The sequence below is a fragment of the Salmo salar genome, chromosome 01 (genome assembly GCF_965601325.2).
Source record: "Salmo salar chromosome 01, fSalSal1, whole genome shotgun sequence".
NCBI classification, from domain to species: domain Eukaryota; kingdom Metazoa; phylum Chordata; class Actinopteri; order Salmoniformes; family Salmonidae; genus Salmo; species Salmo salar.
The window spans coordinates 129,498,491-129,514,498 of NC_138291.1; the positions used below are offsets into that span (position 1 = coordinate 129,498,491).

Genomic DNA, 16,008 nt, shown 5'->3' on the forward strand with positions numbered 1-16,008 from the left:
CATGGCTGTGCTTCTCTGGTGACCTTTACCCCTGTACCTCCATGGCTGTGCTTCTCTGGTGACCTTTACCCCTGTACCTCCATGGCTGTGCTTCTCTGGTGACCTTTACCCTTGTATCTCCATGGCTGTGCTTCTCTGGTGACCTTTACCCCTGTACCTCCATGGCTGTCTTTCTCTGGTGACCTTTACCCCTGTATCTCCATGGCTGTGCTTCTCTGGTATCCTAGCTGTTCAATAAGGCACTGCTCTTTGCTGGTCAATACGGCACTGCTCTTTGCTGGTCAATATGGCACTGCTCTGTGGCCTCTGCTGCTGCCATTGGGTCATTTAGCTCTGCTTCTGTGAAGCTCCTGAACTGTTAGCATCCACATAGTGCATGATGTGTCCCAATGTAAACCCTTGGCTCTACCTCGACCCATCCCTCCATGTCCCCTGATCTGTCCCTTTAGGAAAATACTCTTTAACTTAACCAGGCTCTACCTCGACCCATCCCTCCATGTCCCCTGATCTGTCCCTTTAGGAAAACACTCTTTAACTTAACCAGGCTCTACCTCGACCCATCCATCCATGTCCCCTGATCTGTCCCTTTAGGAAAACACTCTTTAACTAAACCACGCAGCGCTGTTGGTGATTTACTGCTTAGATTTTAATAACAACACTTTTCTACATTACCAATAAAGCCAAAGGAAATCAATTCATGGTTGATTTTCTTTACATATGTTGTTAATAGGCTACCGTTAAGGACGTAGAGTGTTTTAATGTAACAATGCTGTAGTAACACTGATCAGTTCAGTTCTTAGAAGAGACACAGTCAGTAAACTCACCCAGAGATACCACCCAGAGATACCACCCAGAGATACCACCCAAGGATACCACCCAGAGATACCACCCAGGGATACCACCCAGGGATACCACCCAGAGATACCACCCAGAGATACCACCCAGGGATACCACCCAGGAATACCACCTAGGGATACCACCCAGGGATACCACCCAGGGATACCACCCAGAGATACCACCCAGAGATACCACCCAGAGATACCACCCAGAGATACCACCCAGGGATACCACCCAGGGATACCACCCAGAGATACCACCCAGAGATACCACCCAGGGATACCACCCAGAGATACCACCCAGAGATACCACCCAGAGATACCATTTACTGTCAGTTCCAAAACCCTACGTTTCAGATCCTATTGATCTGAGGAGATGACCCAGAGATACCACCCAGAGATACCACCCAGAGATACCACCCAGGGATACCACCCAGAGATACCACCCAGCTACTATCATTTACTGTCAGTTCCAAAACCCTATGTTTCAGATCCTATTGATCTGAGGAGTTGAGTAGTCAGGTAATCCATCTTCTAACAGAGAACAACCCTACGTTTCAGACCCTATTGATCTGAGGAGTTGACCCAGAGATACTACCCAGAGATACCACCCAGGGATACCACCCAGAGATACCACCCAGCTACTACCATTTACTGTCAGTTCCAAAACCCTATGTTTCAGATCCTATTGATCTGAGGAGTTGAGTAGTCAGGTAATCCATCTTCTAACAGAGAACAACCCTACGTTTCAGACCCTATTGATCTGAGGAGTTGACCCAGAGATACTACCCAGAGATACCACCCAGGGATACCACCCAGAGATACCACCCAGAGATACCACCCAGGGATACCACCCAGAGATACCACCCAGAGATACCACCCAGAGATACCACCCAGAGATAGCTACTACCATTTACTGTCTGATAGGATGTTGTGTTGTCGTTGCAGACTGAAAAGCCAGAACGACGCCATACCTTTACATCTCTAGCCTTACGTAAGCGGTACAGCTATCTCGCCGAGCCCGCCACGAGTGAGTGAGACATTTTCACTAACTTCTATAACAACAATAATAATAATATGCTTGGAGATGATTTGCATTAACATGTTGCATATTGGAGTGAACAATACAGATTATAGCTATTACATATTTATATGTGATATCTGCATATTCTCACCTACATAACCTGTATTGTAAGTCCACATGCTCGTTTCTGACATGGTTTACTTTGCATGGTTTGGTTTGATTGGTGTTTTAACTTACTGTGCTGTGATTGGTTTGGTTTGATTAGTGTTTTAACTTACTGTGCTGTGATTGGTTTGGTTTGATTAGTGTTTTAACTTACTGTGCTGTGATTGGTTTGGTTTGATTAGTGTTTTAATTTACTGTGCTGTGCTTGCCCACAATGTTTTTATTTTTTTATTTAAGATATCATTTTTTTACCGGCAATAAAAATAACTCGATTCGCGCCACACAGATTTTGCTTTGATTGTCTCACATAATGATTGGCTTTGTGATTGTATAGCGTTTCCTTTCTGTTGTAGGGAAATGCATGGAAGGTCGCTGCTGACTTTCTCTCAGCTGCTACAGTTTCCACCGTAGTCGCTGGTCACTAAGGGGACTCAGTCTTGCATGACATGTAGAGATATCATGGAGCTGAAACCTAGAGCTGTGTTCTGCCATATATCTTGCTGTGATACAGACAGATGGAGGCTTCTGTATAGTGTCTACCTCTGTTTTGTCAGAACACCCTAATTTGGGGGGAAATGGAAAGGTGGAACATCAGACCGAACAGATAAAAGACACAGATTGATCTGCATAGCCAGAGGAATGTAGCACATCCCAAGTGTACAGAGAACAGTTTGATGTTATTCTGGGTTCTGTGCATTTGTCTTGTTGCCATGTTTATGTTTAGTTTGTCATTGGTCTTAGTGGTTGTTTTGCTGTATGTGCTTCATTGGAGCTTCTTTTCCATCTTGTTGTGTAACGTTGTCGTAACCATGGATCATAGTGGATCATATTTCCTTTTACGGCTTCGTCATTCCCATTTCAACTCTTCATCAAAGTATTGTTCTTCCTCCCTTGATAATAGAAGCGTCACTGACACATTTTTTTCCCCCTCTGGTCTCTCTGTTTTTCAACCATTTTCTGTTGATTTTCTGTTGGATTTCATTTTGCTTATTTAAAGAAACAGTTGAGCGAAGCGCAGCAAGAACACTGCCTGCTGGTTACACTCACAAACCTGTCTTTTCAACAAGATCTTACAAGGCATGGTCGGCTGCGCCTCTTCCCCACACTGTCCAAGCAAGGTGTGGACTGGGCTCCCTCTCCGGCTCACGGTCCAACACACTACCCGCAGCGCCACTAAAGTCTGCCTGGTTGCTCTCCTCCGCCTCTCCAATCAAATCTACCCTCGGAGCCTCACCATCACATTCAGTCAAATCCTCTGGCGACATAGCTTCTATACCTGTCAGATCCTATAGAACTATGGCCTCCCCTATTAAGACTGTTATACAGCAGGCCCAGTACCCGGTCCAGGTCTCTGCCAGTCTGGTGTCCTCTTCCTCTAAACCTGGAGCAGATCCTGTCTTCATTAAAGGACTATCCACCCCATTTTCTTCCAGGACCACCCCAGCCTCTAACACAGGGTCTGTTCCAGATAGATCAATCATGACTCAACCCGAATCTCCCAAGTGCACAGCCAACATGTACACCTCTAGTTTACCCTTCAAATCAGTCCTGTCGTCTTCATCCTCCTCCCCTGTCAGAACCATCGCTGGTCTGTCCTCTTTGTCCTCCTCCCCTGTCAGAACCAACGCTGGTCTGTCCTCTTCGTCCTCCTCCCCTGTCAGAACCATCGCTGGTCTGTCCTCTTCATCCTCCTCCCCTGTCAGAACCATCGCTGGTCTGTCCTCTTCGTCCTCCTCCCCTGTCAGAACCATCGCTGGTCTGTCCTCTTCGTCCTCCTCCCCTGTCAGAACCATCGCTGGTCTGTCCTCTTCGTCCTCCTCCCCTGTCAGAACCATCGCTGGTCTGTCCTCTTCATCCTCCTCCCCTGTCAGAACCATTCCTGGCCTGTCCACTACTTCAGCTCCGTCTAAGGGGAAGCCCCTCCCCTCTCTGTCCTCACCAGCCCACTCCTCAGAAGCCTCTGCTATGGTGAATGGATTAGTTTCTCCCATGAAGTACACCTCTTCTTCTCAGTCCTCCTCCCCCTCTCCCTCCTCCCCCTGCTCCTGTTTGCTCTCTGATAGGTCTAGCAGTCTGCAGGAGAGGATACAGACCACCACTCACGCCGCCACTTCCAGTGTTAGTGCAGCTATAAATGAGGCTGAAAGGACATTTAACTCTTCGGGGTACGGAACACTCAAATCGGCGTCCTCGCGTAGATCTAACACCTCAACTTCTGTCTACGGCTCTATGAGGTCTCAAACCTCTTCCACCACCTCAGCAACATCCAATACAATGACTGTACCTGTATACTCTTTTCTCAACGTTACAACCGAGTCCCAAATGAAAAAAGGGCCTGGGTCGCTGAAGATGTCGTCTGCAGACTCTCGCAGGTCAAAGACGGCGGTGAAGTCCCCTCCTTACATCACCCCCCCAGGGCTCACTCTAACCCCACCCTCCTCCCTATCCTCCAATCAGGACATCCTGAAAGACGTGGCCGATATGAAGGAGGACCTGATCAGGATGACGGCCATCTTGCAGACTGACCCCAGAACAGCCAGGAACGTTCAGTCTCAGACCCCTAAAGAGCCTAAGATGGAGGATGAGGAGCCCTTCACCATAGTAGAGAAAGTGAAGGAGGATCTAGTGAAAGTCAGTGAGATACTGACCAAGGATGTGGTGAGTGATAGTCAAGCCTGTAGAGGGAAGCCCTCCGAGGAGGAGGAGTGGGAGGAGTTCTCTAAAGATGAGTTAGAGGAAGCCCAGCAAAGTGCTAAGGAATTCTTTCACCCTCCGTTTGACGCTAACACACTCTCCTTTAGGCCCCAGTCTATGCCCAGTAAAGAGTTGAATTTAGCCAAGGTTGTTGACTACCTGGCCAATGACATAGGTGCTAGTTCTCTTTCTAAGATGGCCGAGATGAAGAGCAGATATGAGGAGGCGAAAAGAGAAGGGGAGGACAAACAGAAACTAAAAAAACTCAAGATGCCTCCCTCAGGTATGCGTACCTCTGCCTCTGAGAAAGACTTATGTAAACTAGCAGAGTCATATTATGGACCTGACGCCATATTGGAGTCACCAGAGGACTTATCTCATGAGCAAGATAAGAGTCCTCTGTCAGACAGTGGCTTTGAAACCAGGAGTGAAAAGACTCCTTCAGCCCCCCAAAGTGCAGAGAGCACCGGGCCCAAACCCCCCTTCACTGACCCCATCCCTCCCTGCATCACCGAGACTAGGACTGAGGTGGTCCATATCAGGAGCTACGAGCACCCAGACGAACCCTGTGAGGTGCAGATGGAGGAGGCAGCCTCAGCATCGCCGGCCTGCATTGAACCAGAGGCCTCCTCCTCCGCCTCCTCCTCCATCAAAGACAAAGTCAAATCCTTCCAGATCAAAGTGTCTGACGACTCTGACTCTGTCGTTAGCAAGAGCATGAGGCTCAAAGAGGAGACCCACATCACCACCACCACGCGCATGGTTTACCACAAACCGCAGCTGAAAGACGGCTCGGAGAGGATCGAGGAGACCATGTCAGTCAGAGACATCATGAAAGCATTCCAGTCCGGAAGGGACCCCTCCAAAGAACTAGCCGGACTGTTTGAGCACAAGGCTGGCCAGGACTCTGTCAAAGGGGATGAACTCACCCCTAGGTTCATTGATAATGACACTAAAGCCAAAAGAATAATGGAGGTTCACATAGAAAAAGAAGGAAACACATTCCAACCAACTGAGGTGATTATCAGGGAGACCAAGAAGATTCCAGACTCTTATTTCTATAAAGGAGACCACAGAATCCAAGAACTGCCTGATTACGACGAGGCGCAGCAGGAAGGGGAGGAGCTTACTGCCAATGACAGCCGGCCCAGCTCCACTCAGCTCATGGCCGATGACTCCTACAAAGCTCTCAAACTGCTCAGCCAGCACTCTGTAGAGTATCACAACGACGAGCTCTCTGAACTCAGGGGAGAGTCTTACAGGTTCGCTGAGAAGATGCTCCGTTCTGAGAAACTAGACATATCCCACTCTGATACAGAGGACTCTATGGCTGACCAAACACACCAAATTACCTCAGAGTCGCATGGGGCAGAGAGCGATTACGGTGAGAAAGAGGCCGTGCCCAGGAAAGAGTTAACTTTCAAGTCATCAAAGGATACATCCTCTAAGTCAGGTAAATGTTCTCATAAGGATGACAAGTTTGACAAAGTGACAGTGTTGCATTACACCACAGAGCCAGGCAGCCCAAAACATGCAGTGTGGATGTGTTTCACTGAGGACAAGCTGGACAGGAACAGAGAGAAGCTCATCTACGAGGACCGCGTGGATCAAACTGTCAAGGAAGCTGAGGAGAAACTGAGCGAGGTCTCTCAGTTTTTCCGTGACAAAACTGAGAAACTGAACGACGAACTGCAATCCCCGGAGAAAAAGCCTCCAAAGAGAGACCCCAGGGAGACCAGGTCTGGGTCTAGCTCCACCTGTAATAGCCCAGAGAAAACCCAGCAGAAAGCCAAGGCAGAGGGGGAGGAGTGGGGCAAGGGAAGGGGGAACAAACTGTTCAGTAGTACGACTGAGAGGAAGACCTCTAGTCTACCCAACAGTCCAGAGAGAGCTGTTCTCTCCCTCTTCAGTGAGGATACATCCAAACAGCAGACAAAAGTGGAGGAATGCTCTGCGCCAACCCAGGTGAAAGCCTCCTTCTCTAGAGTGAGCTCTGTTAGGATGAAGTTTGAATCAGAGGCGCAGAACCAAGATAAGAGTAGTCCTCAGGCAGTACAGTCCACACCCCCAGTCAGCAGACTGCAGGAGAACAAGCTGCCAGTGAATCAACTGTTCACTGGAGGAAAGACAACTAAAGGGTCTGAGGCCACAGAGGAAGGAAGTCCTTTTAAAAAGATTCCAGAGAAACTCAAAGGACCTGCTTCCAATAGCAGTAAATCAGTTGTCTCATCAGCTGCCCCAAAACAATCAGGAGACAAACTGACTAATAAGAACCTACCATACACCACAGCCCAAAAACACCTAACAGGTCAGACTGATAAAGAATCAGAGAAAACAAGCCCATTGAGCCAGGAGAGTCAGGGCATTGGGATCAGTAAGGGTGTAAAGGGACCACCATCACATAGTCCTACACATGACGCACCCAAGGAGAACAGTGGGGAAGTTGAAAAAGAACAGGTTTCTATGAGGGATTCTCCTTCCAAACATGTTGCATCAAGTCCCACAACCAATAGGGTTGCTCATTCTGAACCTGTGTCTAAAGACCATGGGGAAGCACAAAACAAGAATCTTAGAAAAAAGACAGAGTCCCAGATCCCAGACAGGTCTGTGTCTAGTCACTCAGACAGCGATCAGTCAGAGAAAGCAAAACAAGACACAGTAACTAAGCCATCTGAAAAGACATCCCAAATCCCTATACTAAATAAGAACAGAATAAGGGTCAGCCCAGTAACAAGCCCCACAAAGACAGACGAACTAACAGACACATCTCTTGAAATATTAGATAATGCACCAAAAGATTCAAACTTGAACAATGTGCATGACACTTGCACAAGAGAAATACAAGAGAGATTAGCACCAGAGAAAACCACCACCAGAGAAAACTTCAAAGGCATCAAAACATTACCTGTCTATGTGAGTGTCCAGGTGGGTAGGCAGGGAGAAAGAGAGGGCAGAGGAGGAGTACTGTACAAACAGAAACAGCCCTCTTCGCCTCAGGCCAGTCCTGACGATGACACGCTAGAGCAGGTATCTTTCATAGACAGCTCAGGGAAGAGTCCCCTCACCCCGGAGACCCCTAGCTCAGAGGAGATCAGCTATGACCTCACCTCCAGAACACCAGACTCCATCCTGGACACCAGACTCCATCCTCCCTTCCAGCCTAGCCCTATCCCAGAGGTCTCCGAGGACTCCTCAGAGGAGGAGCAGGGCCAGGTATTTTCCTTCAAGGACTTCAAACCAGAGACACCTAATGTCACAGCAGCTGACCTTAAGAATGGAAACCACCAGGCTGGACAGACACCTAAAGACAAAGGAGTAGCGTACATCCAATTCCCCCCTCCGCCTCCCCTGGACTCTGAGCAGTCCGGCCCCGAGAAGAAGAAGAAGAAGGGATCATGTGGTTCCTCTGAGGCGGAGATGGAGATGATGGAGGTCAACCTCCAGGAAGAGCATGATAAACGCCTCCTCACGGAGCCCATCATCAGAGTCCAGCCCCCCTCCCCGGTCCCCCCCGGGGCTGACGACAGTGACTCTAGTGATGATGAGTCCGTCTTCCAGCCCATCTCCTTTAAGAAATACACCTTTAAGATCTCAGAGGGGCAGGAGCAGGAGATCAAGAATGGGTCCAAATCCCCAAAACAGGATAAAAACAGAAACAACAAAGAGCCAGGAACTAACAAAACTAATGGAACTTATGAAGCTGGTAAAACAGAGGAGTACGACTCTGAACAGAATGGAAATGACCAGTCCATAACAGACTGTTCTATCGCCACGACGGCAGAGTTCTCTCATGACACTGACGCTACTGAGGTTGACTCCCTGGATGGGTATGACATGCAGGATGAGGACGATGGTCTGTGTGAGATAGACACTAAACCCTTCAGCCTGCCGGACAGCAGGAAGGACGTGTGGACCTCAGACAGCATGCTCCGGTCCTGCGACCGCTCCTTCAGTCAGACCAAACTAGAGGCCATTGAAGAGGAAAAAACACCGGAGGAGGAATTCAAAAAGGCTCAAGCTAAAAGTGATCCAGTTGACATAAAAACAGATGGGGCCATTTCTCAGGACCAGAAGGACAATGATGGGTTTTCTGATACGTACTTTAGTTACAAGCTAGAGGAGGCGTTTGACTCTCCGTTTAAAACTGTTGCTACTAAAGGTCTGGACTTTGACCCCTGGTCCACTATAGGAGGAGACAATGAAATGGTTGACGCCAGGATAAAAGACGACGAGCCGAAGCCGTTTGGGCTGGCAGCAGACGACAGGTCACAGGCCACGACCCCAGACACGACCCCTGCCAGAACCCCGACCGATGATAGCACCACGCCGACTAGCGAGCCAAACCCGTTCCCCTTCCATGAAGGGAAGATGTTTGAGATGACTCGCAGTGGTGCGATTGACATGAGCAAGCGGGATATTGTTGAAGAAAGACTGCAGTTTTTTCAGATTGGTGAGCATAACTCTGAAGGGATGTCAGGGGTGTAAGGGACTAGGTCAGAAGGTCAGGTGTAATCATGTCACAGACTAGGGTAAAGGCCTCTAATGAGGCCCCTGTTAGACAAGCCTCTGACTGGGTAGAGGCCTCTAATGAGGCACCTGTTAGACCAACCCCGGACTGGGTAGAGACCCCTATAGAGGCCCCTGTTAGACCAGCCTCTGACTGGGTAGAGGCCTCTAATGAGGCCCCTGTTAGACAAGCCTCTGACTGGGTAGAGGCCTCTAATGAGGCCCCTGTTAGACAAGCCTCTGACTGGGTAAAGGCCTCTAATGAGGCCCCTGTTAGACAAGCTTCTGACTGGGTAGAGGCCTCTAATGAGGCACCTGTTAGACCAACCCCGGACTGGGTAGAGGCCCCTATAGAGGCCCCCTGTTAGACCAGCCCCTGACTGGGTAGAGGCCCCTATAGAAGCCCCTGTTAGACCAGACCCTGCCTGGGTAGAGGCCCCTATAGAAGCCCCTGTTAGACCAGCCCCTGACTGGGTAGAGGCCCCTATAGAAGCCCCTGTTAGACCAGCCCCTGCCTGGGTAGAGGCCTCTAATGAGGTCCCTATTAGACTAGCCCCTGACTGGGTAGAGGCCTCTAATGAGACCCTATTAGACTAGCCCCTGACTGGGTAGAGGCCTCTAATGAGAACCCCTATTAGACTAGCCCCTGACTGGGTAGAGGCCTCTAATGAGGCCCCTGTTAGACAAGCCTCTGACTGGGTAGAGGACTCTAATGAGGCCCCTGTTAGACCAGCCCCTAACTGGGTAGAGGCCTTCCACAATATCAAGCCCCTGACTGTCTTTCAGACCACAGCCCCTGGCAGTACCATTCAGAGCACCACACCAGACCCTGGCAGTACCATTCAGAGCACCACACCAGACCCTGGCAGTACCATTCAGAGCACCACACCAGACCCTGGCAGTACCATTTATAGCACCACACCAGACCCTGGCAGTACCATTCAGAGCACCACACCAGCCCCTGGCAGTACCATTCAGAACACCACACCAGCCCCTGGCAGTACCATTTATAGTACCACACCAGCCCCTGGCAGTACCATTTATAGCCCCACACCAGACCCTGGCAGTACCATTCAGAGCACCACACCAGACCCTGGCAGTACCATTCAGAGCACCACACCAGACCCTGGCAGTACCATTTATAGCACCACACCAGCCCCTGGCAGTACCATTTATAGCACCACACCAGCCCCTGGGAGTACCATTTATAGCACCACACCAGACCCTGGCATTCAGAGCATAACAATGGTGTCAAGTCAAAAGACTCCAATGTTGCCTCTAAATTCTCCACCCTTAAAATCGACTTCAAGACATCTTCGGCGGGTAGCCTAGTGGCTAGAGCGTTGGGCCACTAACTGAAAGGTTGCTGGATCAAATCCCAGAGCTGACAAAGTAAAAAATCTGTCATTCTGCTCCTGATTAATAAGGCAGGTATTCCACTGTTCCCTGGGCGCCGAAGACGTGGATGTTGATTAAGGCAGCCCCCCCACACCTCTCTGATTCAGAGGGGTTGGGTTAAATGCAGAAGACACATTTCAGTTGAATACATTCAGTTGTACAACTGACTAGGTATCTCCCCTTTCCCTTTCAATGGATTCAGATGAGTCTAGAGCCCCAGCCAGTTCCCAACAGACAGAGGTAGACTGGAGTAGAGAGAGACAGGCGTACCAGAGCCTGGACTATGGTTCAGCACCGCAGCAGAGGTCTCCTCTAACAGGGAACAGCACTAACAACCATAACATGCCAGAGGTATCCCCTAACCTCCATGCTAACCTCATCCAGCCTGGTAGTATAGTATTCAGTCTGCTGTCTTCCTCAGAGCCCACTCTACAACAGGTCAGCAGATTGGAGGCAGACTGGAGGAGAACAGGGTGGAGGCAGCCTTCAGCAGACAGGAGGAGAACAGGGTGGAGGAGAACAGGGTGGAGGCAGCCTTCAGCATACTGGAGGAGAACAGGGTGGAGGAGAACAGGGTGGAGGCAGCCTTCAGCAGACTGGAGGAGAACAGGGTGGAGGCAGCCTTCAGCAGGCTGGAGGAGAACAGGGTGGAGGTAGCCTTCAGGAGACTGGAGGAGAACAGGGTGGAGGCAGCCTTCAGCAGACTGGAGGAGAACAGGGTGGAGGCAGCCTTCAGCAGGCTGGAGGAGAACAGGGTGGAGGTAGCTTCAGGAGACTGGAGGAGAACAGGGTGGAGGCAGCCTTCAGAATACTGGAGGAGAACAGGTTGGAGGCAGCCTTCAGCAGACTGGAGGAGAACAGGGTGGAGGCAGCCTTCAGCAGACTGGAGGAGAACAGGGTGGAGGCAGACTTCAGCAGACTGGAGGAGAACAGGGTGGAGGCAGCCTTCAGCAGACTGGAGGAGAACAGGGTGGAGGCAGCCTTCAGCATACTGGAGGAGAACAGGGTGGAGGCAGCCTTCAGCAGACTGGAGGAGAACAGGGTGGAGGCAGCATTCAGCAGACTGGAGGAGAACAGGGTGGAGGCAGCCTTCAGCAGACTGGAGGAGAACAGGGTTGAGGCAGCCTTCAGCATTCTGGAGGAGAACAGGGTGGAGGAGAACAGGGTGGAGGCAGCCTTCAGCAGACTGGAGGAGAACATGGTGGAGGAGAACAGGTTGGAGGCAGCCTTCAGCAGGCTGGAGGAGAACAGGGTGGAGACAGCCTTCAGCAGACTGGAGGAGAACAGGGTGGAGGAGAACAGGGTGTAGGCAGCCTTCAGCAGACTGGAGGAGAACAGGGTGGAGGAGAACAGGGTGGAGGCAGCCTTCAGCAGACTGGAGGAGAACAGGGTGGAGGAAGCCTTCAGCATACTGGAGGAGAACAGGGTGGAGGAAGCCTTCAGCAGACTGGGGGAGAACAGGGTGGAGGAGAACAGGGTGGAGGCAGCCTTCAGCATACTGGAGGAGATCAGGGTGGAGGCAGCCTTCAGCAAGCTGGAGGAGAACAGGGTGGAGGAGAACAGGGTGGTGGCAGCCTTCAGCAGACTGGAGGCGAACAGGGTGGAGGCAGCCTTCAGCAGGGTGGAGGAGAACAGGGTGAAGGCAGCCTTCAGCAGACTGGAGGAGAACAGGGTGGAGGCAGCCTTCAGCAGACTGGAGGAGAACAGGGTGGAGGCAGCCTTCAGGAGACTGGAGGAGAACAGGGTGGAGGCAGCCTTCAGCAGACTGGAGGAGAACAGGGTGGAGGCAGCCTTCAGGAGACTGGATGAGAACAGGGTGGAGGAAGCCTTCAGCATTCTGGAGGAGAACAGGGTGGAGGAGAACAGGGTGGAGGCAGCCTTCAGCAGCCTGGAGGAGAACAGGGTGGAGACAGCCTTCAGCAGACTGGAGGAGAACAGGGTGGAGGCAGCCTTCAGGAGACTGGAGGAGAACAGGGTGGAGGAGAACAGGGTGAAGGCAGCCTTCAGCAGACTGGAGGAGAACAGGGTGGAGGCAGCCTTCAGCAGACTGGAGGAGAACAGGGTGGAGGCAGCCTTCAGCAGACAGGAGGAGAACAGGTTGAAGGTAGCCTTCAGCAGACTGGAGGAGAACATGGTGGACGAGAACAGAGTGGAAGCAGCCTTCAGCAGGCTGGAGGAGAACAGGGTGGAGGCAGCCTTCAGCAGCCTGGAGGAGAACAGGGTGGAGGCAGCCTTCAGGAGACTGGAGGAGAACAGGGTGGAGGAGAACAGGGTGAAGGCAGCCTTCAGCAGACTGGAGGAGAACAGGGTGGAGGCAGCCTTCAGCAGACTGGAGGAGAACAGGGTGGAGGCAGCCTTCAGCAGACAGGAGGAGAACAGGGTGAAGGTAGCCTTCAGCAGACTGGAGGAGAACATGGTGGAGGAGAACAGAGTGGAGGCAGCCTTCAGCAGGCTGGAGGAGAACAGGGTGGAGGCAGCCTTCAGCAGACAGGATGAGAACAGGGTGAAGGTAGCCTTTAGCAGACTGGAGGAGAACATGGTGGAGGAGAACAGAGTGGAGGCAGCCTTCAGCAGGCTGGAGGAGAACAGGGTGGAGGCAGCCTTCAGCAGGCTGGAGGAGAACAGGCTGGAGGAGAACAGTAAAGAGAGTTCTGTCTCTGTCAAGAGTCCAGCAATAACCAGTTAAAGCCCCTATAACTCAAATATCCAGGTCCAGGTTAACCGGTTAAAGCCCCTATAACTCAAATATCCAGGTCCAGATTACCAGTTAAAGCCCCTATAACTCAAATATCCACTTCCAGGTTACCAGTTAAAGCTCCTATAACTCAAATATCCAGGTCCAGGTTACCAGTTAAAGCCCCTATAACTCAAATATCCAGTCAAATAATTCCTGTGAGAAAGCAGAATGCTAAACAGTTACACAGCCTGTTGCTAGGAAAAGATTGGACCAGTGAATTCCAGTGAAAGCAGTGAAGAGTGTTCCCTTGCAATCAGGACAGAACCAGAGTCAGAGTGGCAGCAGGTCAGGAGGGAAGGAGAGCAGTAGAACGGGCCAAGTGCCAGGTAGTGTATCTAAAGACAGGTCAGGTGTAGCCTCTAGCAGCAGGTCAGATAACAACAGGTCAGATAACAACAGGTCAGATAAAAACAGGCCAGGTGTAGCCTCTACCAGCAGGTCAGATAACAACAGGTCAGATAACAACAGGTCAGATGTAGCCTCTAGCAGCAGGTCAGATAACAACAGGTCAGATAACAACAGGTCAGGTGTAGCCTCTAGCAGCAGGTCAGATAACAACAGGTCAGGTGTAGCCTCTAGCAGCAGGTCAGATAACAACAGGTCAGATAACAACAGGTCAGATAACAACAGGTCAGATAACAACAGGTCAGATAATAACAGGTCAGGTTCAGCCTCTAGCAGCAGGTCAGATAACAACAGGTCACAGCGCTCCTCCTTCAATACATTCAAGCCCAATACTACATCCAGGTCCACTACTACATCCAGGTCCATTACTACATCCAGGTCCACTACTACATCCAGGTCCACTACTACATCCAGATCTACTACTACATCCAGGTCCACTACTACATCCAGGTCCACTACTACATCCAGATTTACTACTACATCCAGGTCCACTACTACATCCAGGTCCACTACTACATCCACGTCTACTACTACATCCAGGTCCACTACTACATCCAGATTTACTACTACATCCAGGTCCACTACTACATCCAGATTTACTACTACATCCAGATTTACTACTACATCGAGGTCCACTACTACATCCAGGTCCACTACTACATCCAGGTCCACTACTACATCCAAGTCCACTACTACATCCAGATGTACTACTACATCCAGGGCCACTACTACATCCAGATTTACTACTACATCCAGATTTACTACTACATCCAGGTCCACTACTACATCCAGGTCAACTACTACATCCAGATTTACTACTACATCCAGATTTACTCCTACATCCAGGTCCAATACTACATCCAGGTCCACTACTACATCCAGGTCAACTACTACATCCAGATTTACTACTACATCCCGATTTACTACTACATCCAGGTCCACTACTACATCCAGGTCCACTACTACATCCAGGTCCACTACTACATCCAGGTCCACTACTACATCCAGATCTACTACTACATCCAGGTCCACTACTACATCCAGGTCCACTACTACATCCAGATTTACTACTACATCCAGGTCCACTACTACATCCAGGTCCACTACTACATCCAGGTCTACTACTACATCCAGGTCCACTACTACATCCAGATTTACTACTACATCCAGGTCCACTACTACATCCAGATTTACTACTACATCCAGATTTACTACTACATCGAGGTCCACTACTACATCCACGTCCACTACTACATCCAGGTCCACTACTACATCCAAGTCCACTACTACATCCAGATGTACTACTACATCCAGGGCCACTACTACATCCAGATTTACTACTACATCCAGGTCCACTACTACATCCAGGTCAACTACTACATCCAGATTTACTACTACATCCAGATTTACTACTACATCCAGGTCCAATACTACATCCAGGTCCACTACAACATCCAGGTCAACTACTACATCCAGATTTACTACTACATCCCGATTTACTACTACATCCAGGTCCACTACTACATCCAGGTCCACTACTACATCCAGATTTACTACTACATCCAGGTCCACTACTACATCCAGGTCCAATACTACATCCAGGTCCAATACTACATCCAGATTTACTACTACATCCAGGTCCAATACTACATCCAGATTTACTACTACATCCTGGTCCAATACTACATCCAGATTTACTACTACATCCAGGTCCAATACTACATCCAGGTCCACTACTACATCCAGGTCCACTACTACATCCATGTCCACTACTACATCCAGGTCTACTACTACATCCAGGTCTACTACTACATCCAGGTCCACTCCTACATCCAGGTCCAATACTACATCCAGGTCCACTACTACATCCAGGTCTACTACTACATACAGGTCCAATACTACACCCAGGTCTACTACTACATCCAGATTTACTACTATATCCAGGTCTACTACTACATCCAGGTCCAATACTACATCCAGATGTACTACTACATCCATATTTACTACTACATCCAGGTCCAATACTACATCCATGTCCAATACTACATCCAGGTCCAATACTACATCCAGGTCTACTACTACATCCAGATTTACTACTACATCCAGATTTACTACTACATCTAGATCTACTACTACATCCAGGTCTTGTAGAGACGTGAGAGCAGAGGTTGAGCAGGCCGGCAGAGAGAAGAAGAGAAGGAGATGGAAGGAAGAGAGGAGGAGCAGTAGGCCGGCTGCAGGAC

The 16,008-nt window shown here is 50.0% G+C and overlaps 1 protein-coding gene across 13 annotated transcripts in view; it reads left to right on the forward strand.

The window, feature by feature from the left end:
• LOC106584643 (ankyrin-3) overlaps positions 1-16,008 on the forward strand; it is a 112,037-nt gene that overhangs the window by 53,651 nt on the left and 42,378 nt on the right. For 7 of the 13 annotated variants that reach the window (XM_082978797.1, XM_082978798.1, XM_082978799.1 and 4 more), the window contains one exon: positions 1,785-1,866. In XM_082978797.1, the coding sequence (XP_082834923.1) occupies positions 1,785-1,866 (82 nt within the window). Of the gene's footprint in view, positions 1-1,784; positions 1,867-3,003; positions 9,170-16,008 lie in introns of those variants that run through there. The other 6 variants (XM_045687377.2, XM_082978792.1, XM_082978795.1 and 3 more) reach the window with 4 other exon arrangements.